Below are 24193 nucleotides of genomic sequence, written 5' to 3'. Positions count from 1 at the left end.
AGCTGTTGTTGCTATATACTTTATCGAAATTCAGGTGTAAATTTATATAAACGTATTTAGTATTTATTTGTGTTTTCTGTGTTTTATGATTAAAACAAGAGAACAATTGTAAGAAATATTTAAATTAATTAGTTCAAGTTTGTTACGTTATCCTTGTATATTGAATCTCATCAACACTTGAATTTTATCAATCAAGGTAAATCATTTTCAATGCCATTTGTCATGGACTATGACCAATACTGTGAAGTACCGATACACTTCAATACATAGGTTATTAAAAATTAATTAAAAGTAACAATTATAATAATTAATATTGATAATTAAATTATATAATAAAACACATTAAAATGTTCAGTGACAAAGATCGTTATAAATTATGTGGAGAACTAATTAAATCAAAATAGTGAGATAAATACAAAATAAAATTTAATATTCTTTATTTACGGACATTTTATAATTTAATAAATCGAAATTAATCGTTCAATTAAAAAAAAGAATAAAATAATAATAAGCATTTATTTACGGGAGAGATTACTGAACATAGTACTTTCTCATAAAAATTAACAATAATGAATCTCTAACATAACTCGAAATTGGAATAAAGCAAAAATAAATTACCCAAATTACCACATATAATACTAATTTTGAACCTGTGAAGTAAACATCACGAATGTATTATAATTTTCCAAAGGACATTGATAATAAATGAAATCTAAAGTAACAAAATACTTATGCTTTCATTATAAATTGACAATGAAAAAGAAATAAATATTAAACGTTACTGTATTTTAAATTTATTTATATTCTACTAATTATTTTAAAAAAACTATTGATATGTATGTTAGAATAATCATAGCAACATAATTTGCACTAAATAAAACAAATAATAACTGATATGTCGGATTATGTTCAAAGGGTACGTTACAATTAACGTTCACTACTCTGCTGGTAATAAAAGTTTAAGATACGAGTGGTTTTAGCAATGCAATTGTATTTAAATTAATTCAATTTAATGTAAATTGGAGCAAAGTAACAATAAAGTTTTTTTTTCTTTATACTCATATTTACTTATTGATTAAAGTTTTTTTCACCACTTCTTAGAAGGTAAATGGTTGTTAGAACAAATAAAAAACAATGTATAATATATTGTTTATTTAATATTAGATATACAATTAATATCATGCATAATTGATAAATTTAAATGCAGAATTTAATCTACTTAGTCGTGTCTGCCTTGCCAGAATGGCTGCTGTCTTTCAAAACACCTTCCAAATCTGAAACGGCAGCAGACACTTGGAACAGTCTTCCGAAAACATCAGCCAAGCTACAGTCCTGATTCGTAATTACAAAATATTCTAAAAAATAAATATAAATTTAAAATGTTAAAAATACAACAAAAAAAATTATGTAATTACCTGGTTTGTCATGTACTAGTTTCCTACAATATATATTTAAAATTGATACGACGTCATTATTTTTATCACATATATTTTCATTATCCCGCCAAAATTCTTCACGGTTACATTTGAAGAACAATATAACGGAAGTCCACTTTTCGTTCTCTATTAGCTTACATAAGTTTATTATTAAATTGTCATTTATGCCAGAAATGGATGATGATATTCCCCCATCTGCATCTAAATCTTCACTTGCCCTAGCCAAAGCATTTTTTATATTTAGCAGGTCACTGGTCACATCCTTAAACTGAAAATATTGATTAGTAGTGGATTTGATTACGTCTTTTTGTTACTTTTATACCTCAACACTCTTTAGGCTGTTGTGTAATTGTGCTATCATTTTGTTTCCTGCTTCAACCAGCAATAACAATTGGAAATAAAGTTTGTATAAAGCTTTGCCTAAATCTAATAAATATTGTTCATGGTGAAAATCAGATTGTTGTCCGCTCAGATATTCTAATTTCAATGTTGTTTTTACTGCATCACAATACTAAAACAAATAAATAATAACAACCATTAAATATCTCACAAAATGAAGTATACCATAGCAGCCTGATCTCTTTTATCACAGAAAGTTTCCAAGTGCTCCTGCACTTCAAGCATTCCATATTTCAGTGTTTCAAAGAACTTCGAATTACTTATTGCCAAAGTATTGAACCAAATCAGATTTAATGGCAATACTCTGTATGATATTATATCAATCATTGAACTCAGTCTGGAGCTGATCAACTTAATCGTTGGCAAGCCACTGACTGCAGACTGGGACATGTATTGACAAGATTCTCTAGTAATTTCATTGGATGAAAGACATATGTCCTAAAATTTAACCTTATAAATTATGTAACAACACATCAAAAATCAGATAAATTACTGCAACTAATTTTTGGAACTGGTGGAAGAACTGCAAAGTATTTGCTGGTGTTTGCAGCATGTTACTTTGAATGTAAGTGGTCCAGTTTTCCAATACGTCACTTTTGGCTCGAATATTCATCAACCCGGAAAAATTTGGTGAAGCATTGCATGGCGTAACTTCTCCCAATTCTCCCGCACTAGAACCACTACAATTCAACAATATATGAGAATTTCTTATATACAGATATTATTAAAATATCCACCTTGTGTCAGATCTTGCGCTAGAATTCAGTTGGGAATTGTGGTCCCTTAAAATTAAGGACGAAGGCGGAAACATTGAACTCGTTTCACCAACACTATTATCAAACTCGGGTGCCGCAACCATTTCGTCTAGAGGTGACTCCGATCCCAACTCATCATCTGAAGACTCTTCAGTCATAAGTCGCTAAAAATAATATTGGGTAGTTATAGGAATCCAATCATTTTATGCAACATAAAACAGAGAGGACGTCACTCACATTATGATTAAAAGGACAGACGTGTACCTTTCTTACTGTTAAAACTGGCGTCTGTTCACTCAAACTATCCTCTAATTGGCGTAAGTTTTGTTGATCTTCTTCACCTTGATTAAAAGGTCTTCGTCTAACTCCCCAATTGAAGTTGTCAGTGCTTTCACCCTTTAATTGCACGAGTATGTTAAATGAACCATATAACACAAATAATAACAGTAATTCTTACTTCAATACTCTCACTTTCATACTCCAAGAAGTCGAAATCTTTGAAGACACCAAATTCGGTGGCGGCATCATCTCGCCGTGAGCCTCCACTCATATCGTTATTACCGGCAGACATTTCTTCCGTACTAGATGCCATGCTAGACTGCCTTTCAATAATATCAGACGTTTGACTAAAGATTACTGACGGACTCTTTGGAAGTCCGACTCTTTGACCACAGGTAGTCAGAAGATTAACCAAACACTCTCTAACACGACCCTAAATGTAAAATATATTGAATAACAGTAAACTATAATAATGTAACAGGTTACCTGACACATCCAGGGTCTTTTCCAACCAGACTGTGGATTAACGTCAGCGGGACTAATGGAGAAAGATCTGCGAGGTGTCGCCAAGGTTTTGGAACTTGATTCATCTGTCTTATGTAAAAATCGTCTTCCAATAACGGGAGTTTGTGACAAATCAAAAGTAAACTCCATAGTGCGGCCTTAAAATTATAATTACAATATTTATTAAATTAACAACGTTAAAGCTGAACAAGAAACCTGGTAATTCCTTTTTAGAAAACACATTGTCCTCGTTGAACGACGGATGCAGCATGGAATTGAGTGAACTTTCCCAGTGTGTCTGAATGGAGGTGGGAGGTGCAACAAGAGAACTTGATCTGCTCACCACCAATTTTAAAATCTTGAGAGATTCTTTCCAATGAGGACCTTCAATGTACTTAACTATAATTCTTAGTAGGTCGGCGTTGATGGGCTGAGCTGCCGCCGATGCTAAGTCGACGTAATGCAGCACACAATGAATTATATTCAAGACTGGTAGTTGGAGATTACTGGGTCCCTTTTCCAATATTTCCACTAAGAACGTCAACATGTTGAGACTCAAGTGAGAATACGTGTCATAGAGATACTTGATGACGCATTTGGTCCATTGGAAACTTTCTTTGCTAAATGTACGACGACTGTATAAATTCATAACTGTACCCAGGTTTTCTAGTTTTTTGCTTTTTTCGATGCTCACCTATAAAAAAGTTAGAGTTGACACAACATATTTTAAATAACATAAAATTAGACATACTTGGGCAATGTTTTCTGCACTTCTAATACAAAGCTCGTTGGCATCTTCGTAATTTAACAGCATGTACGGCAATAAAGCTATAACGTTCATAGGAAATGCGACACTCGAAGAGGGGTCCACAACAACAAAGTTTAATAAAGGAGTAAATTGCGACAACAATGCGACAACTGGTTCGTAAATATTAGGATGTGTGCACCCCTAAAATACAAATTTTAAATATTTTTGTAACCAATAAATATTTTATTATCATACTTTCAGCAGTAAAGCATGGACGCCTGGAAAAGCGTTCCATCTAAGCTGCGATTGTAGCTTCTCGACTTTATCCCGGGCATCAGGTCGGTCCAGAGGTAACCTATGCATCACTCTGGCTAACAACCTAACAGCCAACAAGAATTCATGTTCGTAATCAGACTCCAACAACGAGACGGCAAGCCAAAACAACTGAGCTAAGATTGTTAATTTGTCATCTTGTGTGGCAGTGTCTCCCAATAATTTCAAACTCTGCGCAGAGCGCGATCTGGATAAATTAGAAGAAAACTTATTGAGGCCAGATCTGTGTTCCATTTCGCTATTTCGGCTTCTCTCTTTAATATCTGTTGAAGTAACTGAAGCATTCTTTCTAAACCCGTACGACACGGAGTAACTGGTACTTCTGGCGTGACCTTGTTGGACATTGTAATTGTAGATCTGAACGCCAGGTACGTTGACCGGCGCTCCTTCGACAGTTCTTTTCGTTAATGGAACGTCTTTATTATTTAAATTGGGCGTTGATTTGAAGAAGTCCTTCATCAAATCCAACGGTCTGAAGTCTGACTCTAATGAATCCACTGCTGCTTCTAGTGTTAACAACAGCTCAGTTACATAACCTGAGGGATACGATAATAAAAAAATTATTAATTTGTTGAATAATGTGATTAAAATAATAAATAATTTACCTTGCATATCTTCGCCTTGTTCAGCAACTGTTTCCACCAATCTGCTCAAAATATCTGATAGCATTCTCGAAGTTATAGGCACGCGAAGTGCTCTATATATTTGCAAAGATCGACCCGCATAATGCCTCGATGAGCAGCTAAGGCCTAACTGTAGAGCAGTCTGTGCCCATCGTTCGTTAATATGGGCATTCGGCAAAGATTCTCTGAATATTTTAAGAATGTACTGCAAGAAAACATCTATTTGCTCAGCACTTTTAATGCTCCACACCTTAGCGGTTATGTCCTCATAGTTCCAAAGTTGGGTATTTTGCCGGGTCGCAAGGAATTCTATAAGGGACTTAATTACAACGGCCAAGGTAATCTCTATTTTAGAAGGTGCCGCTGGTTCGTTGTTTCCACCTTCGGGTATTATTATTACTGGTAAAATAGAGGCGTCAGGCGAATTTCCTACAATAATGACGAGCAGTTCATTAAAAATATTCGAAAAATTAGGTTGACACCAATTACCTGAGTCCACTTCAGCAGTTGCAGTTTGTGTTTTGGTGGTAACATTCACAGCTTCACTAGGTGCAGGAGTGGGCAACAGAAACTCTTCAATCAGTTTGTCGGATTCTAAAAATTAACAATAAAATAAAATAATGTTGCATTTTTAAATTTAAACTAGGTACCTGTGAAAGTATGTTTTACGACTGGCAAGGTTGGCGTTGACAGTCCTAGCTCCAATTGCTTGGTTTTACTATTAAGAAGAATGTGAGCAACGGTCAAATGATCATTATGTTGAGCCAAAACTATTAACAAATTCAAAAGTAACTGTTTGCAGTGTTGGTAAACTAAAGGTCTTGTGTGGTCTAGACCCAAAAATAAAATGTGCAGCATGAGAGGTACATGTATTGTCCAGTCTAGTTCTATACCATCAACTACCACATCACATAATAGCATAACGCCAACATTGCACCTGAAAGCATAATGTTACAAAAGTCACTAAATGAAAAACTTAGTAGTTACCTATGAAAACCGGAGATAGGTAGGGAACTATCCGGTAGATATTCAGTCAATGGAGCAAAGTATCCTCCAAATTCCGGCATTGGAAGCGGATGTGGCTGAGGAACCGATATGTCGGGCTGCTCTTGCACATCTTCGCTATTTTGAGACTGTAAATCCACAAAATGAATTCTTGTACAAATAAAAAATAAAGAATGGCCTTACATCATCAACTGATGGATACGAATCATCTGGTTGTCTTGCTTTCATATTAAAATCAGAGAATATATTCGTTCCTGATTCTGACTTGGTAATTGACGTTTTGGATGGATCTTCTCCACTGTGTCGTTTAGTGTGAATTGTTCCTTTCTCTATGTCTGAAATTGGTTCAGTTAATTACAGATTATATTGTATGTGTGGTGGTACTTACTTAAGTCATTTCTGCTATTAGAATCACTTTGTCCAGACACACCATTTGTGCCATCTGAATGGCTGGAAGCTTTTCTCATAACTGTAAGTCGATAAAAAGGAGGTGTTTCAGTCCTTTCTATAAGACAATTTAGTGTTTCTACTGTTTGCAGTTCCAACATCATCTCATCTAATAGTCTGACTGGTTGAAGACGTGCTAGGAATAAAACTACTCGTTTTGCCTAAAATGCAGGACGTTATTTCTATTCCTCTATTAGCATCAAAAACTTACATAAAGTAACAAATGATTGGGCGCCATGCCTGATATAATAATTAAATATCTGATAATAACTTTCATGTTGTTAGGCCAAGAAGTGCATAATGTGGCCCACACTTCCTCAATCTCTTTGGCATGGTAATCACCAAACTAAAACGGATATCATGGTAGAATTAGGCTTCCTTTAATTTAAATATTACCTTTGCGGTGATATAAAATATGTTATTCAGAACCATCTCAGTTGCTTCAGCGGAACCCCATCCTTCTTTTCGTTCTTTAGTGGACATATCACTGGCGTATAACTGAAATTGATTAATTAAATCTCAAATTAAATTTTTAACATCCTAAACCTAAGAGAAAAATAAATTCAGAGGAAGATGATAAGAACAATTTTTATAAGATTAAAAAACATATTAAAAAAAAAAACTTAAAATTTTATATTTATATAGTATAAATTATACTCATTCTCTTTATATTTCATGACGATTGATTAAACATTGAGCATTTGCATTTAAAAATATAAAACCATTTATTTTTGAACACGTAATGCCATAAAACGAATTAAAAAACCGAACACACCTGATAAATATTGGTAATAGTGGGTGGAACGTTTGGATCAACAAGTTCCATATTGTGTAGCCATGGTAACAAATACTGCAGAAGCAGTTGGCGGACCTCCGGACGTGCAGATTGGAATCTGTACGTTATTTCTGGAAAACAAACAATCGATGTGCAAAGACAAAAAATGTGATTAGGGGATAATTAATTACCTGAGAACATGGGCATGGTCAGTTCGGGATGGAGCAGGGATAATTGGCGGGACAGGTGGATTTGCGAGCGACAAAAGGATCGTGCCAATATCGTGTCGAGAGTTCCGCGTCCTTTGTTTCCGTCGACTGAAAATAAAACTTGTTTTAAGCTCATTTCATGCCACTGAGATAGTTTTTTATCATTGAATTATAATTTAAACTATTCAGTAAATAATTAAAATCTATCTTTATAATAATTAGATAGATCACTAAATGTATATTCTGATTTAATCAGGGTAATTACTAAATTACACGACATAAAGTTAATTGTAACTAAACAAAGACGTCAAATTGCCAAAGTAAATTGCGTAAGCATCTGCCGAGATCCATTTTAATGCAAATCTCAAATATTTTTATATAATTTAACATTACACAAAAATTAATTATGAAATTAATTCAACTTCATCGAAACGTGGTGAATAATTAATGGAAGCGATTGAAATTATAAAATATAGCTTATTAAATTATGATTCAAATAATTTAATTAAAATCAATATTAGTAATAATCATGTAGTTCACTAAAAGCGTATTCTGATTTATTTAAGATAATTACCAAGTTACAAGACATAAGCTTAATTTGCAGCTAAATAAAGTCTTTGAATTACAAGAGTTAGTTGCGTAAGAATCTACCAAGATACAGTTTAATAACATTCTTGAATATCTGACTGGGTAACAATTTGATTATTATATAACAAAAACAAATTTAATACATATAATACCATTGAAATTTTTAATTATTATTAAATTATAATTTAAATAATTAATTGATGTATTAAAATCTTCAGGTAATAATTAAATATTACACTAAATATTCTGATTTAATTAGAGTAATTACTAGGATATACGACGTAAGGTTATTTTCAAATAAATAAAGTTGAATTAATAAAGTTCATTGCGTTAGTATCTGCCAAAATGCAGTTTAATAAAAATCTTGAACATTTGACTAGATAATATTTTAAATATAACGTAATAAATTTAAAAATAATGCATATTTGTAGTGTTGAAGAAAAATCTAATAATTAAATTGTTCATTAAATGTGATTTTATTAGGGTAATTCCTAAGTTAGACGACATAAGGTTAATTGAAACTAAACAAGGTGGTTGAATTATTAAAGTTAATTATCTAAGTATCTGCCAAGATACAGCTTAATAAAAACATTAAATATTTGACTAGGTAACATTTGATTATAATATAATAATAAAAATAAATATGCATATTTAATATCGTAATAACTTAAGTGGAAAGCAGGGTATAATTTAGAACTGAGGACTGAAATTTTCAATTCATATTAAAATATAATTTAAACAATTCAGTGTTGAATTAAAATATAGATGGGTAATAATTAAATATTTCACTAAATGTATATACTGATTTAATTAAGGTGTGACGCTGCGTAAGATTAATTGCAACTAAATAAAATAGTCAAATTTAAGTATCTACCAAGATATAGTTTAATAAAAATTTTAAATATTTAACTGACTAAAAATTTTAATATAATATAATAATAACGAATAAAATGCATATTTAACCTAATTAAATCAGAACAATTTGAATGTAATATAATAACGTAAAGTGAATAGATCAACTGAAATTTTAAAATATTATTAAATTATAATTAATATGATTAACTAAAACCTATGTTAGTACAAAATAAATAGTTTACTAAATAAATACTAAATTCTGATTTAATTAGGGTAATTACTAAATTACAAGACGACGGGTTAATTGTAACTAAACAAAGGCATCGAATTACTGAAGGTAATTGTAAATCTGCCAAGATACACTTTCATACAAATCTCAAATATTTGACCGGATAACAATATGAATGAAATATAAAGAAAAAAAGATGTATATTAACTATTGTAATCATTTTACTGAAACTAAGTGAATGATTTATGACAGCGGCTGAAATGTGTCGATTTATAAAGCGATTTTCAGGAGTTCTTATGCGCAGATAACGTTTCATTCAACAGGGGTTGTAAAATTTCATTCAAACGCTGCAAAGAGCTGAAAGCGGTCCAACCTTATCATGTCTAATTACACTTCGTCTACCGTTGAGTTGGTGCAGTTATACTATACCCCCGTTTTAATATTGTCCGGCTTTTTGGGGAATTGTTTGGCAGTTGTCGTCTTTTTCTGGACAAAACTGAGGAAGTATTCGTCCTCCTATTATTTGGCCACTCTTGCCGTCAGTGACAATGTGTTCCTCGCGGCTCTTTTTATTGTATGGTTGAATATGGTGAACGTGAATTGGTTTAACAGACACGGAATGTGCCAAATTACCGTGTACGCAACGGGGATGTGCAGTTTTTTAAGTGTTTGGCTAGTGACGGCGTTCACTTTTGAAAGGTTCATTGCGGTCAAATATCCATTCCTAAGACAAAGTTTGTGTACAATTAAACGTGCCAAGCATGGAATAATCACACTCGTCGTTATCGCATTCATAATATTTTCACCTTTGCTAATTTTTTCCACAGTAATTTGCGAAGACGATACTTGTCTTTGCTCAATCGACCTTGCATGGAAACACTTCGCCAACGTCTTCAATTACGTTGACTTCTTAATAACGTACGTTATCCCAGTCACCATCACCATGTATCTGAATTTCTCCATCAGCAGAACGATCTTAACGTTAGCGGGAGTAAGGAAAATTCTTACGCAAGGCATGAAAATCAAAGAAAAACGGAAACGACCTCGAAGCTTCAGGATTTCCCAAAATAATATTACCAAAATGTTACTGGTTGTGTCGACGGTGTTCCTATGCTTGAATTTCCCGAGCTACATTATGAGGCTTCTGGCATATTTAATTGAGGTAAATTATTTTAGTTTTTTAATGTTGCTTAATTTATACATTCCGTTTCAATTCGACTATTCCCTGCCTTATGTCTTAATGAAAGCGAAATCTGTTTATTCTACTGGTATTTTGTTTAGATCGAAATATATATATATTTTTTTATACTTCTGGGTTCTTAAGTTTTTAGACCATAAATGAATTTATACAATTGATTTTTCTCTAATGATAACCATTTCATTAAATACTAATAAATTTAGAGCAGATATTTTTAAATATGTGAAATATGCCTTCTTTCACCCAACTACCAACAATTTTTTTTTTTAATAAAACATACAAAAAAAAATAATTTAAATGTAAAATGTTTTATATTTTATTCAATAACAAATAATATTGGAAATTAACTTTTTTTAATATTTTGTTAAGAAAAAAAATATTAACTATTTTTGTTTTAATATAGTCTAAAAAAACATTTTTACTACCAACAAGTAGTCGAAAATTGATATATTTTTTTTCTTAATAAAATATTTATTTTTCATTATTTTGCAAATTTAATATCTAATTTTATTTATTGTTAAATAAAATATTGTATAACTTTTCTACTAATTGAAATTTTGAATCATTTTGAAAAAATTGTGGCTTTTATATCTCATTGAAAAAAAAATATGAGCAATTTTCAGATAATTGTTGACAGTAAAAAGGGAGCATATTTCACATATTTAAAAAAATCTTGTCTAAATTAGTAAGTTTTTAATGACTGTAGACTGTAGATTGTAGACCCACAACATAATTTAATAATTACTCATTTTAGTCCAGAATATGCCTCTTTTTTACTGTCAACAATTAGTCAAAAATTATTCATATTTTTAACACTATAAAAAAAACAATTTTTTAAAAATTTAATTTAATTTGTTTAATACATTTTTGTAAATTTAATTTAAAATAGTTGTAATATTTAACATTTTAAAAAGTTTTTTATAATAGTGACAACTATTGTACATTCATATCACTGCAAAAACATGCGGAAATAGCAATATTTTGCATTTCCATTTTACTGTGTGGGTTTTTGCATAAACATGGTGGTTTTAATTCATCGGAATTACCTGTCGGCTTAACCGCGCAAAGTTTAATGAAAATTCAAAATTAATATTCCACTGAAAATATACAACTTTATTGAATTTCCTTTGCATGAATTTTTAATTACTCCCGACTACTTTCAATCGGATTAAAGGAGAACAAAATTGCATTAAATCGGTTTCGCAATTTCATTCCATTGTTAAATAAAAATGATTTTACACATGAAATCACAAAAAGGGCTTTTCATCATTTGTCAAGTTAAATGAATTTGATAGAGATTTATTGCGTAGTCGCTCTATTTTTATAAAGTATTTTATTTGATTTCAAAGTTTTTATAAAATGTCAGATCGATTTATTTACCGTTCTGCACATTTACTATGCATTTATCTAATGAGAAAATGTATTTTAGGTGGAAATGATAGAAGTAGCGAACACCCACTTATTTCTTAATATTCAACATTGGTGCCTTCAACTGTTTTATACAAACTTCGGAATTAACTTCTACTTGTATTGCATAACTGGACAAAACTTTCGTGCCGCTCTAGTTGGATTATTCTGGATAAAGAGATTAAAAAGTGGTGAGGCTGTAGCTTTAACAGGTAAAGGATTTAAACTTAGATTTCCAATTTCAATTAAATTTTTTAACTAATTTCATCCTTTAATTATTAAATTAAATTTAAAAAATGTCTTCAACAAACATAAATTAAGTTTTGACATCTATAATCCGAAGTGTCGCTTTCAGAGAGTCGTACTCTTTCTACTGGATCATCTGCGGCTTCGAGAAGGAGACGAACTCAAACTGTGCTTATTGAAACTCAAGACTCAAAAGGAATAAAACTCCAAATGAACTTAATTAATGAATATTAATGAAAATATGTATTATAAATAAAATGTGTACGTTCAAATAATTTTATTGTATGTAATAAATTCAATGTTATAATAATTTAAAGCTTTTTATTATTTCTATTACAAATGGAAGGAACATGCGAAAATATGTGCACACTTACCTGTATCGTTTTCCCCCAGTGGTCCAACACATCCGAAAAACCTTTTGTCCAATAGTTGTAGCAACTGCAACGCAGTATCCCTGACAACTTGTCTGGGACATCCAGTATTCATTAACGTCACGTTGATTATGGCTGTATAATGATCACATGGATATTCCCTAAGATTAAATCAAAGAATTTGTCAGATAAATTTATTTTTCGGCTTTTAAAATGATAATTTTAATAAACAATTACCTGGCACTAAATATTGTTGCCAAAGCAAGGAAGCATCCATCTGCTACTGCACACGTTCCGGTGTAACACTTATCAACCACCCAATCAAGTAATGGACTGACATCAGGATTTGATTCAAGAAGAAGAATAACAGTTTCTTGAGCCAAGTTATACACCTTTTCTTCTGAACTGTTAAGTAAACCATCCAACCAAGTGTAAAAAGAACTTTCTTCAGCAAGATCATTAGAATCAAAGCATGGGCCACAACATAGTAAAGAACTCATAGCTTGTAAACATATCAGTTGTAATTCTGAGTTCTTTTTATTTTGAAATTCCATTTCTGACGTGGAAACATTGGGGAAAAGACCATATTTTCCAACCCAGTGGGAAAACAATGTGAATAAATTTCTTCTTAAATCTCTTTTGAACAGACTTCGACACGTCTCGACTAAAATAAACCATATTACAAGCGTCAAGTTTAATATGAATCCGTGTTACAACTTACGACTGAAGTTATGTATCAGTTTGCGAATAAAGTAGCAGAAGTGCAATGTTATATCTTTGACGCCGCTGGAATTCTTATCTGGCTCATTTTCCAAATAGTACCTAACTCCTTCAATGTATTCAATCAATACTGGATGCAAAGACTGAGTGTCTTTGTCCAAAACACATGAGCTAACACCGAACGTATTATTGTCCGCGATGTACTCCAACATCCTCATTAATTGCAGACGTAAAGCATCACGTCTTCGTCTTCTCCTCACATTTTCTTGTTTTTTGTCAATTGCTTCCCTGATATATACACCCAATTCGTCTAACAAATCTCTGAAATTTAATACAATATTATATGTTTCCTGAAGCATTTTCACCAACCTCAACGCCAATCCATTAATGTTACCAACGGCATAGACAACAGCGTCCCGCATGTCAGATACTTCGCATCTCAACAACGGTACTACCAATTTATAGAGAGCTGTGGGAGATATATTTGTAGGAGAGAGTTTGTTGTCAGATCTTTCCGTGTTTAAACTATCTGGAGATGAACTGGAAAAAAAAAAATAAAATGTTTAAATATACTAATAAATTTCAGTCACTCATAAGACTTACCTTAAACTTAAATCTGGGCTTGCACATCGAACAATAGGATTGGAAATAAGTGGGACTACCCTGAATGCAAAAGTGATGTAATTTTTCCACAAGTGCATGAAAGCATCCCGTTCAGTGGGTGGCTTTTTAACAGCAGCGGCACTTCTCAACAAAGATGCCCTGTTGTCGTTTAATGGCCTGAAACGTTTTCAATAAAAAACAAAGCAATTATAACATGTAGCTACACTTACGTCGGATCAACAACAGAGTAAAGAGCATTTAATCTATTGTAGACTGTTGGCCAAGTGTGCATGATCATAATGGGACACTGGCTCAGTACTTTGTCCCTTTCTAAGAATCCGAATAAACAAACACTCCAAGGATCGTTAGCGGTAAAATTGTAAGTTGCTCCATTTTTAATAGAACCGTCTTCAGATAAGCCAACTTGCCAAGTAGATGAACTCCGCTCTGCCAACCACTGAAAGTCTACATTTGCCACAGCTTGAATTGCAGTTTTCTCACTTGCTGGCAACAATGGTAAACATTTTTCAATAACTTGAGGAAAGCATTGATCTATTACGTCAATGACCGCCGGATTCTCAGAACAATTCAATATCTTTAACAGGCACTTAACTTCCTTCAGAATGAGAACTGAGATTCTTCTTGTAGTCAGTCTATAACTGCACAGCATCACAAAAGCCAGTGCTTCAACTAAATGTAACACAGAAGAAAGAGGCTCTGATTTACTTCCAACGTCAGTTCTTTTACTTAAATTAGGGTCGTATACTGTATGTGTTTGGCTAGACTTTGCATCATTGTATTCTTTACCTTTAATAAAACACGATTATCAAGAAATTTTAAACAACTAAATTATTATTACCTAGTTTCAATGTAGAAGTACTGAAAGTATTGTTGCCCAAGGCACTCTTCCAAGAGCAAAGTAACGTCAAAATCATTTTAAGGCCGTTATCCATCAACAAAGGGAACGTATCCAGCACTTCTCTTGCAAGGAACTGAGTAAGTCCCCACAAAACGTCCTGCCTCCAATCAGGAAAATCGATAACCAAAGTCTGAAGACTCTGGAAAGCCAACGCTCTCAATTCCTCGTCCATGTGAACAGTTAGGCGACTTAACAACTCAACCAGCTCGCTTCCAGTCATTCCGTCAGGCGTCAGGCGTGGCACCGCAGCTACACAAGTACGAAACAAATCTATTCGGGGTTTTCTTTCACCGGTTATCATTTCATCCGGTTCTTTATTTAAATTCTGGGTGTTCGTCATCATTAATGGTCTCCCGTAATGGGTGTCAAGGGCCCGTAAAATATCGACAAAAACTCGACGAACGTGAGGGAAGTAGGCGTTCATACCGATACTCTTGGCGGTATCTTCAGTTAGTGTTTTGTTTAAAAAAGTCTTCCTTACTCGTAAAGTGTTTCCGCTCGGCAACACACCCACTGACCTAGGCATCGGTGGTTCCCCTTCTTTTTGCTGTAAACTATCGGCGACCACGAGGAATGCCCTCAAACCAATGCTCATTCTTTCAGGGGTGAGAATCAACTTAAATGGACGCCCGACTGATAACAAATCGAATACTATTTCTCGCATTGCAAAATCCAAACGTTCTTGAGCAATAAACTGAATAATTTTTACGAATATGTTTAGTGGCGTGTCCCTGGGGACGACGCCTTTAGATCCTTTTGGAAATAGGGAATTAACTATACTTTGTAGTCTGGACTGAGTCGCCGAGTTACTTTCACATTTTATTCTTATCATATACACCCAAAGTAATCTATAAAGTGATTCTGAAACGTGTTTTTATTAGTTTATTTATTAATATGATTAAGAAAAACTTACCTAGGGCTACTCGGCACATTTTCGGATCTCTGTTTTTCAAATGTGACAAACACATTGCCAAGAAGCAGTGCCAGTTTTGAAGAAAGAAAGTTTTTGTGCTTACACATAGAAGGCATGTAACTAGAGGGAATAATGCTAATCTATGTTTTGATTTGGTGCTTGCATCTAATGTTTGCGAATAAAGCATATCAACGAAATTTTTTAGGCAAGGAACATTAACTTCATTTTTCACAGCCTAAAAATATAAATAAAAATTAAGATCTGAAACCAATTGTACTATTCAAATAAACTTACAGCTGCAACAGGAACTAATATTTCAACAAACAATCCAGCCAGTGCATGTTTAATATCCTTATCTTTAACTTCCAGAAAATATTGGGCACATTCTTGCATAAACTGAAATGAGGCCTCAAATTCTTCAATGGGAACCATTTTGACGCGGAAAAATTTCATACCCATCAATAAACTAATTATGCTCTGTGTAGTGTAGGGACTTGACTCCCTCATTCGAAGTTCTTTCAGTTCGGACATAAAACGGGTTCTCACCGACATAAATCTGGATTGTGCCAAAGCTCCTATTACCTCAGCATACAAATCAGATATCATGTGAATGTTTGCACTATTCGGACTATTCTGACTGCTAAAATTATTGAAAAGTATTTATAGATAAAAACAATTTCATTTTAGATTTAAGTGAAAATTATAACGTTAAAAAATTTATTACCCTTCTCTATATTTAAAGTGTTTAAAGGCAATATTCTCAATGTATTGCACAAGATCTTCATGGCCTGGATGAAACGATAATTGTTTTAATACTTCAATCAATACCAGGCAGAAAATAAATTCAACTGCCAAATCTCTCTTCTCCTTTTGAATGTCAGCCTCAGAGCGTTCCACCGTTTCGGTTGTGTTACCCGCAACTATGTTTATAATACTATGAAATAAAATTAATTATATTTAAAACAAAATCAGTTCAATAATTGTTACCTTTTTTGTTTGATGTCTGACTTCTTTTGTTCCTGATTAGAGACCTCCGACATTTGTCTCTCATACCAAGAATAAAGTGCTTTTAAAAGTGATGGCAAGCAATGCTCGGCCACTGATCCAAATGCACTGAGCAATTGATCGAACTGCCCATCTTCTCCTCTTTGCAGTGTTTTTGAAAGGGGTTTCTCCTAAAAGATACATTATGTTTTTGTTTAAATTCTTGTATTTAGCATACTGGGATTCTCACCTGTTGTTCTGTCATTACAAAATCGATTTTCTTCTCTGCTAGGATGGTAAAATTGGCAAAAAGGTTTCTCATAACAAACTCTCCTGGCTGAATGTCCACATCGACATTTGGCCCTGCCATTATTTGTGGAAATCTTTCCTTTTGGGCACCCCATGGTAAAAGCATACCTCTATTTAAAACTGCTGATATGTTTGACAGCTTTTTTTCTGAGCCTAAAAATATAATATTTTTTTCTTCATATCATGCAAAGGAAATGTAATATCATTTGTTTATATTACCAATCTTATATTCAGAAAATATTACAACATGATTCCATGAGCAAAGAAACCATAATAATTTAATAATAAATAGTAGACTATTTTTACAAACAATTAACATAAGATAATAAAATTGTTCAACAATAAAATAAGTTGTATATAATAGTAGTATTTTTTACACATTAATGATGATTATAAAAATCATTGTAATCATCAAATGTAAATGGTTATGTAAATAAACAAAATATGATCATATCTGATTGATAAATATGGTTTTAAATAAATGTATTAAGTAAACAATATTAATGAAGAAGGCAAAAAAAGGTTAGCCTAGCAATCAGCTATTGTCTTACCTATGGGAAATGTGGGAAGGTTTCCTACATTTTCACCTTCACTCCCTACTGATAGAGCATGAATTGTTGATTCTGATAAGGTACTTTTTTCAGTGATTACAGAAGCAGATGTATTATCACTATGGGTGTCAGAGCAAACACTTTGCGAGCACTCAGTATCAGAGTCATTTGAGGCCCCTACATCTAAAAGGAGGGGTTATCAAGTTAACAAAAACATACACCAAAAATATTAATACTTAAATCATATTTTAATGCACAACTAAAGAGCAAATAGCATTGTTTATTTACCTGTGTCTTGAATGGTGTCTACTTGTGGCTCTGACATGTTTACCAGCTTTCATAGGAGTACAATATTCTACTGGAAAATTGAAAAATTATTCACAAAACTCATCTCATCATAAAAGTTGTAGTAATCTTTGGAAAATAAAAGAGATTCACAATATTTACATTTATTTTAAGGGCGGCATGATAATGACAGATGTCAACAATATAATTGGTGCACTGTTGCCTGTTGTATTTCAAGTAGTTAGTATGAGTCATTGTTGCCGTATATTGTCTCAAATTTAAATGTCTCTCTAATATTTGTTTTTTGATTATCCACAAACGTTACATTCTTTGAAATTATCTATCAAATATACGTGATATACATCTTGTATTAAAATTGTGAATGGTGTTAATTTCATTGAATTGAATGCCCAAATAAACTTATGTTCACAAGTTAAGAATATTAAATTGTAGTGAGTGTATCCGCTTATGTTGTATTTGATTGTATATTAACCAGTTATTATTTTATTAATTTTTATGAAAATCTACATAAGAAGATAAAAAAGTGCATATTGTCAAGAATAACATAAATTATCTTTGGTTTTGGTTTTGGGTAAAAAAATATGACATTTTCATGTTTACATGACTTTCAAATGAGCCACACTGTCTGTATAAAATTGATTAAAAATGAAAATTGTATATTTCTAATTTTTTTACAAGACCTTTCTATTAATTAAAAAAATCTAAAACAGAAAATATCAAAAACAGAAAATATCAAAGCGATTTATATAGACTTTTTTCATTAAGATTTGAACATAAGTTTACTTCCAAATATTCAGATATTATTTAATTAACAGATTTTATTTGTTCTCCAATACAATACGTATTTGCGGTTGCATACTACATAATTTTAAATTTTAATCGAATAAATTAAAAAAGTTAATGCTTAAAATATGACTAGAATGATTAACCACTCATTTATTTAATATTCTAAAAGAAATATTTATCAAATAATACAAATACAGTAAATATTTTATATGTATTTTTTAGGATTATTAAAATGTGGTTTGCATTTTGAAAACATCAGTTAAAATTAGACAGATCATTTATAGAAAATTTTGTTTATGTATTTTAAATTAAAATCAAAATATGTATTTTACATTTTTCTAACACAAATAGCGGTCATTGTTGCACTTTTTAAATATTTATTTTTTATCTCATTAGACAAAAATTTTCCAAGCTACAATCCTTAGATTAAAAGGATAATTTTTATAAATGTAAATACTAATATCCTCAATTGCGTTGTTTAACTTTTTGGTAAGAAATTCAGATAAGATAATCATGCTCCCGTTCGTAAGAACCTACACGCGCTTGATAAGAAATACATTCCAAGTTTGTTTCTTAAGTGGTAAGTGTCTACTGTTTATCCGCATAAATGAGTCACCAAGTCACGGAATGTCAGCCTCTAGTTTTTGAAAAGAAGGTAACTGAAAATGATGAAATATACATTTTTTTAAGTTACATTTCTTATTAGAGGGATGACGGGCACTATAGTATCAATGTTAAGAAAGGACTTGGAGTTCTTTCAACTTCCATTTTCATAGCAGGAGAAATGGCAGGAAGTGGAGTATTAGCACTTCCAAAAGCTATTGTAAATTGTGGTGAGTTAAAATTAAATTATTATACAAATGGTTGACAGTAATTAAAAATATTAAAATATTTAAATTAAACAGTTCGTCTTGTAATTACTCTGATAATTTATGAAATAAAAATGTAATAATTTATATGATAGGATTAAAATCATTTATATATAAACTTTAAATAACAAATTTTGTTTAAAATGAATATTTCATACCCACATATTTAACAAATGTATACAGCACATTTAATCAATTATAGAAATTAGGTCGAGGCATTACTTAAATTCGCGTTTTAGACTTAATATATCTAATATAGTAATTATAGTGTAACCATGTAAGTTTATTTTTAATAAATCAATATTATCTTCGTATAAAATTTAAAAATCACTATCTCGACAAAATATTAAGTAATTTTATTATTTATAAATAGTTTGTTTTTATTAATATTGCATTGATATTCTCTAATGAGTTAAATAATTTTTATTTACATTTTATATAGATTTTTATTAAATATGTTTTGATAATAATATATGGTAAAAACAGATCCAAATGAAACTACGAGGAAGAACTATTACGTTACTATTAAGATTAAATAATATACATCAGAATATACTCATCCTACGAAATATACATAAATTACACTTCCACTTACAAATCTTGTAGGATTTATTGGTCTTTTACTACTTGTGATATTTTGTATAAATGCTGCTTATGGTGGAATCAAATTAGGAAATTGCTGGCAGATAATAGAAGAACGTTATCCAGAACACAGAAAAAGTACAAGAAATCCTTACGCAGTCATAGGTTGGAAAGCCTTTGGAAATTTTGGTAGGTTAGTAAGAAATCGTTATGTATTTTCTGATATCACTTTTGCATCAAAACAATATATGTAGGCAAAATAAAGTATCAAAGACAAATATTTGAAATGTAAATAATAACATGGTTCGTAAAATTACCTATTTATAAAGTCTTGTAAATTATAATTAATTAATTACAAAATATCATATCATCATATAATTTAAATTTTCTTCTTATAAATCGCATAAAATTGATCTTAACTTATAAAAACTAATCTAGACATTAAAAAAAGAATAAAAAATAAATATCCAATTAATTTGGTGTCTTAAAACATCAATAAATCACCCACCGTCTCATTAAAAACTGGAAATTTATTGATTTAAATTCTATTAAAAAACTTAATTTTAATAATAATATTCCAACCTAGTCGAAAATATTCACGTATTAATTAATATTTAATATTTCCCAATAATCGTTCCAAATTAATTAATTAATTAAACCCACTTAATACATTCATTATTTTTTGTTTTAGTGTATTAGTTTCCTATTCAATAAGAATAACACTGTTTGGTGCTGGAACTGTGTATATTCTTCTGGCTGCTCAAATATTTCAAGAACTCTTCGACACCATTTTACCGGTAGTGAGTTCTTGCTCATACTTTTTAATAATTGCTATATTATTGATACCCCCGATGTGGTTAGCGTCGCCAAAGGAATTTAAGTAAGTATTTTCCTCGAAATTATCGATTAAATGTAACTCTCTTTTTTCAGTTTTGTAGGAATTGGAGCGTTGTTAACGACAGTGGGAGCATGTATTTTATTTTTCTATCAAATAGTTCTGGACGGAAACGCAAAACCGACCCCCGTTCGAAAAATACACGATTTCAATGATTTTTTTCTTTCATTCGGAACATTGTTATTTGCTTTTGGAGGCGCCTCCACGTTTCCGACCATTCAAAATGATATGAAAGATAAAAACAAATTTTCCACATGCGTGATAATAGCATTTAGTGGTAATGTTTTTATATATTTTTACTCAGACTTATTTAATTAAATTTGTGTTGTATTTCAGTTATTTTAGTACTATATTTGCCAATATCTGCTGGTGGGTACTATGTTTACGGTGAAGATGTTGATTTTAATATTTCACGGTCACTATCGAAAAGTCTGTATGTTTACTTAGCTAACATACTTATGGCTATTCATTTGATATTTGCGTTTTTAATAGTGACGAATCCAGTGTCGCAAGAACTGGAAGAGGCACTCAACATTCCAAAAAGTAAATGTTTAATAACTATTAAATAAATAGTTAAAAAATATCTAATGATTTTTAGACTTTAATTGGAAAAGATGCTGTATTAGGAGTTTTATGATGTTTGCCATGATAATTATAGGGGAATCGTTACCACAATTCGGGGTAATTCTATCCTTGATTGGAGGTTCCACTATTACTTTATTGACATTTGTTCTTCCACCTTTATTCTACATGAAACTATGTAGTATGAAAAGTCCTGATTGGCAACCAAGGTAACATTATAAATATTATATTATTTTTTATATCTCACCAAACTAAATTTGTAGACATATTCCTCTTCATGAAAAAATTTACTTGTGGGAACTAATTGCGATTGGCATAGTTGGTGGAGGTGCTTCGACTTATAGTGCTGTCCATGTGATATTTGGATATAATTCATTTTCAAAACCATGTTATTGGAGTAATAATATTTAATTATTTATTTTTGGATATATATAAATAATTCGTTAAATAGATCAAATTGTGTTTAATGACTGACAATTTAATAATGACAAATAATTTTCTTGAATATTATATTCGAATCTAAATTAATTTATGAACATAATTTAAATAAAATTTATTTATTTGGTGTTGTTTTATTATTATTGATAATAAATTTAATATTTTTGAATTATTATACAAGATTTCTAGAATGGGTGGCTAAAATTTTAGAAAATTAAACCTTCATAAAAGTTCTTTTCTAAAGTTTCCCCTAAATAAAATACATCCCTCCATATTTAAATTTCAAAAAACGTTTTTTTTCTCATATTTACATAAGTAATCGTGTTTAAATTTGGCAATATCCTAAAATATATACTGTGTTGTTACATTTTGCACACATTTTTTATCTTAAAAAATATTTCATATTTGATTATGGATATGGGCAAATCTTCAGATTTTTGTCCTGAAAATTATTTTAAATTATTGTTGAATTTCAAACTGATTGAAGAATTTCTGTTACCCACTTCTGCCCCTTTTACTGAAGATGTAAATTCTACTCCCAAAATTTAAACTACTGATGTGCGTTTTTCGTCAATCAAAATAATGTAAAGACGTTAAATATTGTTTTAAATTTTTTCATTCTTATTTATAGAACTAAACTATATTTTAAAATACATATATGTCAAAGTTGAACAAGTATAAATAATTTTTTACCAGTCATGAATATACCTTTAACGAACATATTTATGTAACTATTGTATATAAATTTTTTATTTGTGATGCATTTTATATTGCAAATCCCTCATTATTTTAACAGACAGCTACGTATAATCATCGTTAAAATAAAAAAGTAATAAATTACTACATAACTAAAAATATTTATCTTATTGATAATAAACAAACATCCTACTTAAGCTTAGATATTAATAAATAACCTGAATGATAAAATAATTATATAAATTTATATGTTTATTACTGCACGGTAAGAATATAATTTGTTAAAACGATACTTCAGAAAAAAAAAGAAAATTTTAAATTAAAATATTTGTTACAAAAACATATATAAAAGTATATATAAAAAAATCAATATATACGACATGTCAGTTATGTTATTTAAAAAATAATAATTAGAATTGAATCTGCTTGTATAATAACTATAACAAAAAAAATAAGATGTTCCCCGCAATCTTGACTTTTATGTAATGTATATGTAATATTTCCTTTTAATTAATACAATAATTTGTGTTTTCATTCAACTTTCTCATAATTACTATTTTTACCATATTTCTTCAGTTTTTGCATATTAATCTTTTGTTTTTAATTGAAAAACACTGAATATTGTATTTTATAATTCCCAATTTAAATACATTTACAAGTACGGATTTATTATATCTTGGTGCGATAACGGCAAGTACAATAATGATTAAATTATTTTGTTGGCCATTTCTTTTATTTTCAAAGGGTAGTGAAGATATTTGGTACAAAGGGGGTTATTGTGATTATAATTAAATTTTATTTTTGATAGAGATAATAAAAAATATATTCTTAAAATCCATGGTAATGTGGGTTAAGATGTTTTAATCTAGTATATACTCATCAGTGTTGGTTTTTATTATTAGGTTTATTAGAATTGAGTTTAAAGGTTTGGATTCTTAGGTTGATTCACATAACTAAATTGTGGTATACAGAAATTTGATAAATACTTACCTAATATCTGATGATATATTAAATTACCGTTTTTGACGAGAGTATGTTATTTGTTTGGCATTTTCAGAATAAGTTTTGCTGTTTTTATTGACTGATTAAAATCGAATTCATTTGTTAGCATGCTTAAAACAAAATTAATACCTAGAGAATTTTTCATTACCTTAAAATTTCATATTCATTCTTTTAAATCTTTTAATTATGTTACGATCTCAAATAGGTTTCTCATTTTCTTATTTTAATTCAGTTGATTCACTATTGAGATAATAACAATATCTTTTGCCAGCGTAAATATTAAGTTGCAATGATTGTTTTTCAAATCATGTTTTCAAATAACTCTTCGGTAATTTGAAAATCAATTTTGTTCATCATGTTTTCTAATGTCTGTTATATCGGCAAAATCAATGGAAGAAAGTTTTCTCTGGAACAATGAGGCACACGAGCAAAGTAAAATGACTGACGGTGCCCATAGAAATGTTAAGTCACGAACACGAATTTTGTAGTAACTGTTTAGACTTTTTTCATTGTAATACCGATTCATTGAGTAAACATAGCAGAACCTAACATTGGAATGCTTAATCAGAAGAAGTACAAGTAGTTGCTTTTTACGTATTATGTACGATGTATACAAACCTTAAATCCATTT

The 24193-nt window shown here is 30.8% G+C and overlaps 2 protein-coding genes across 3 annotated transcripts; one reads left to right on the top strand and one right to left on the bottom strand.

The window, feature by feature from the left end:
- Positions 1-1137: 1137 nt before the first annotated feature.
- On the bottom strand, positions 1138-17798 carry LOC109600038 (protein furry). Of its 2 annotated transcripts, none has more exons than XM_049962708.1 (35): positions 17695-17798; positions 17407-17589; positions 16797-17008; positions 16550-16737; positions 16287-16496; positions 15857-16202; positions 15563-15797; positions 14590-15510; positions 13961-14537; positions 13731-13907; positions 13497-13667; positions 13129-13448; positions 12645-13071; positions 12411-12568; positions 7496-7621; positions 7305-7435; positions 6926-7027; positions 6741-6875; positions 6471-6690; positions 6266-6417; positions 6065-6210; positions 5728-6014; positions 5060-5671; positions 4377-4990; positions 4125-4322; positions 3590-4067; positions 3356-3531; positions 3048-3302; positions 2828-2986; positions 2573-2754; positions 2329-2515; positions 2001-2273; positions 1759-1947; positions 1416-1704; positions 1138-1355 (listed from the first exon to the last, which is right to left on the bottom strand). In XM_049962708.1, the coding sequence occupies exons 1-35, from the start codon at positions 17729-17731 to the stop codon at positions 1216-1218; spliced, it is 9213 nt and encodes a 3070-aa protein (XP_049818665.1). In that variant the 5' UTR covers positions 17732-17798; the 3' UTR covers positions 1138-1215. The 2 variants fall into 2 exon arrangements, with proteins under 2 accessions (XP_049818665.1, XP_049818667.1); XM_049962710.1 differs by having other exon boundaries at positions 2855-2986.
- Positions 17799-19063: 1265 nt separating this feature from the next.
- Positions 19064-21991, top strand: LOC109600018 (uncharacterized). The gene is made up of 8 exons (XM_049962862.1): positions 19064-19153; positions 19205-19331; positions 19974-20142; positions 20641-20829; positions 20880-21121; positions 21181-21387; positions 21443-21635; positions 21690-21991. The coding sequence occupies exons 1-8, from the start codon at positions 19106-19108 to the stop codon at positions 21835-21837; spliced, it is 1323 nt and encodes a 440-aa protein (XP_049818819.1). The 5' UTR covers positions 19064-19105; the 3' UTR covers positions 21838-21991.
- The last annotated feature ends 2202 nt before the right edge of the window (positions 21992-24193 follow it).

This window comes from Aethina tumida, chromosome 2 (genome assembly GCF_024364675.1).
Source record: "Aethina tumida isolate Nest 87 chromosome 2, icAetTumi1.1, whole genome shotgun sequence".
NCBI classification, from domain to species: domain Eukaryota; kingdom Metazoa; phylum Arthropoda; class Insecta; order Coleoptera; family Nitidulidae; genus Aethina; species Aethina tumida.
The sequence above is the reverse complement of the archived record's forward strand: the minus strand, read 5'-3'. Positions and strand labels throughout refer to the sequence as shown.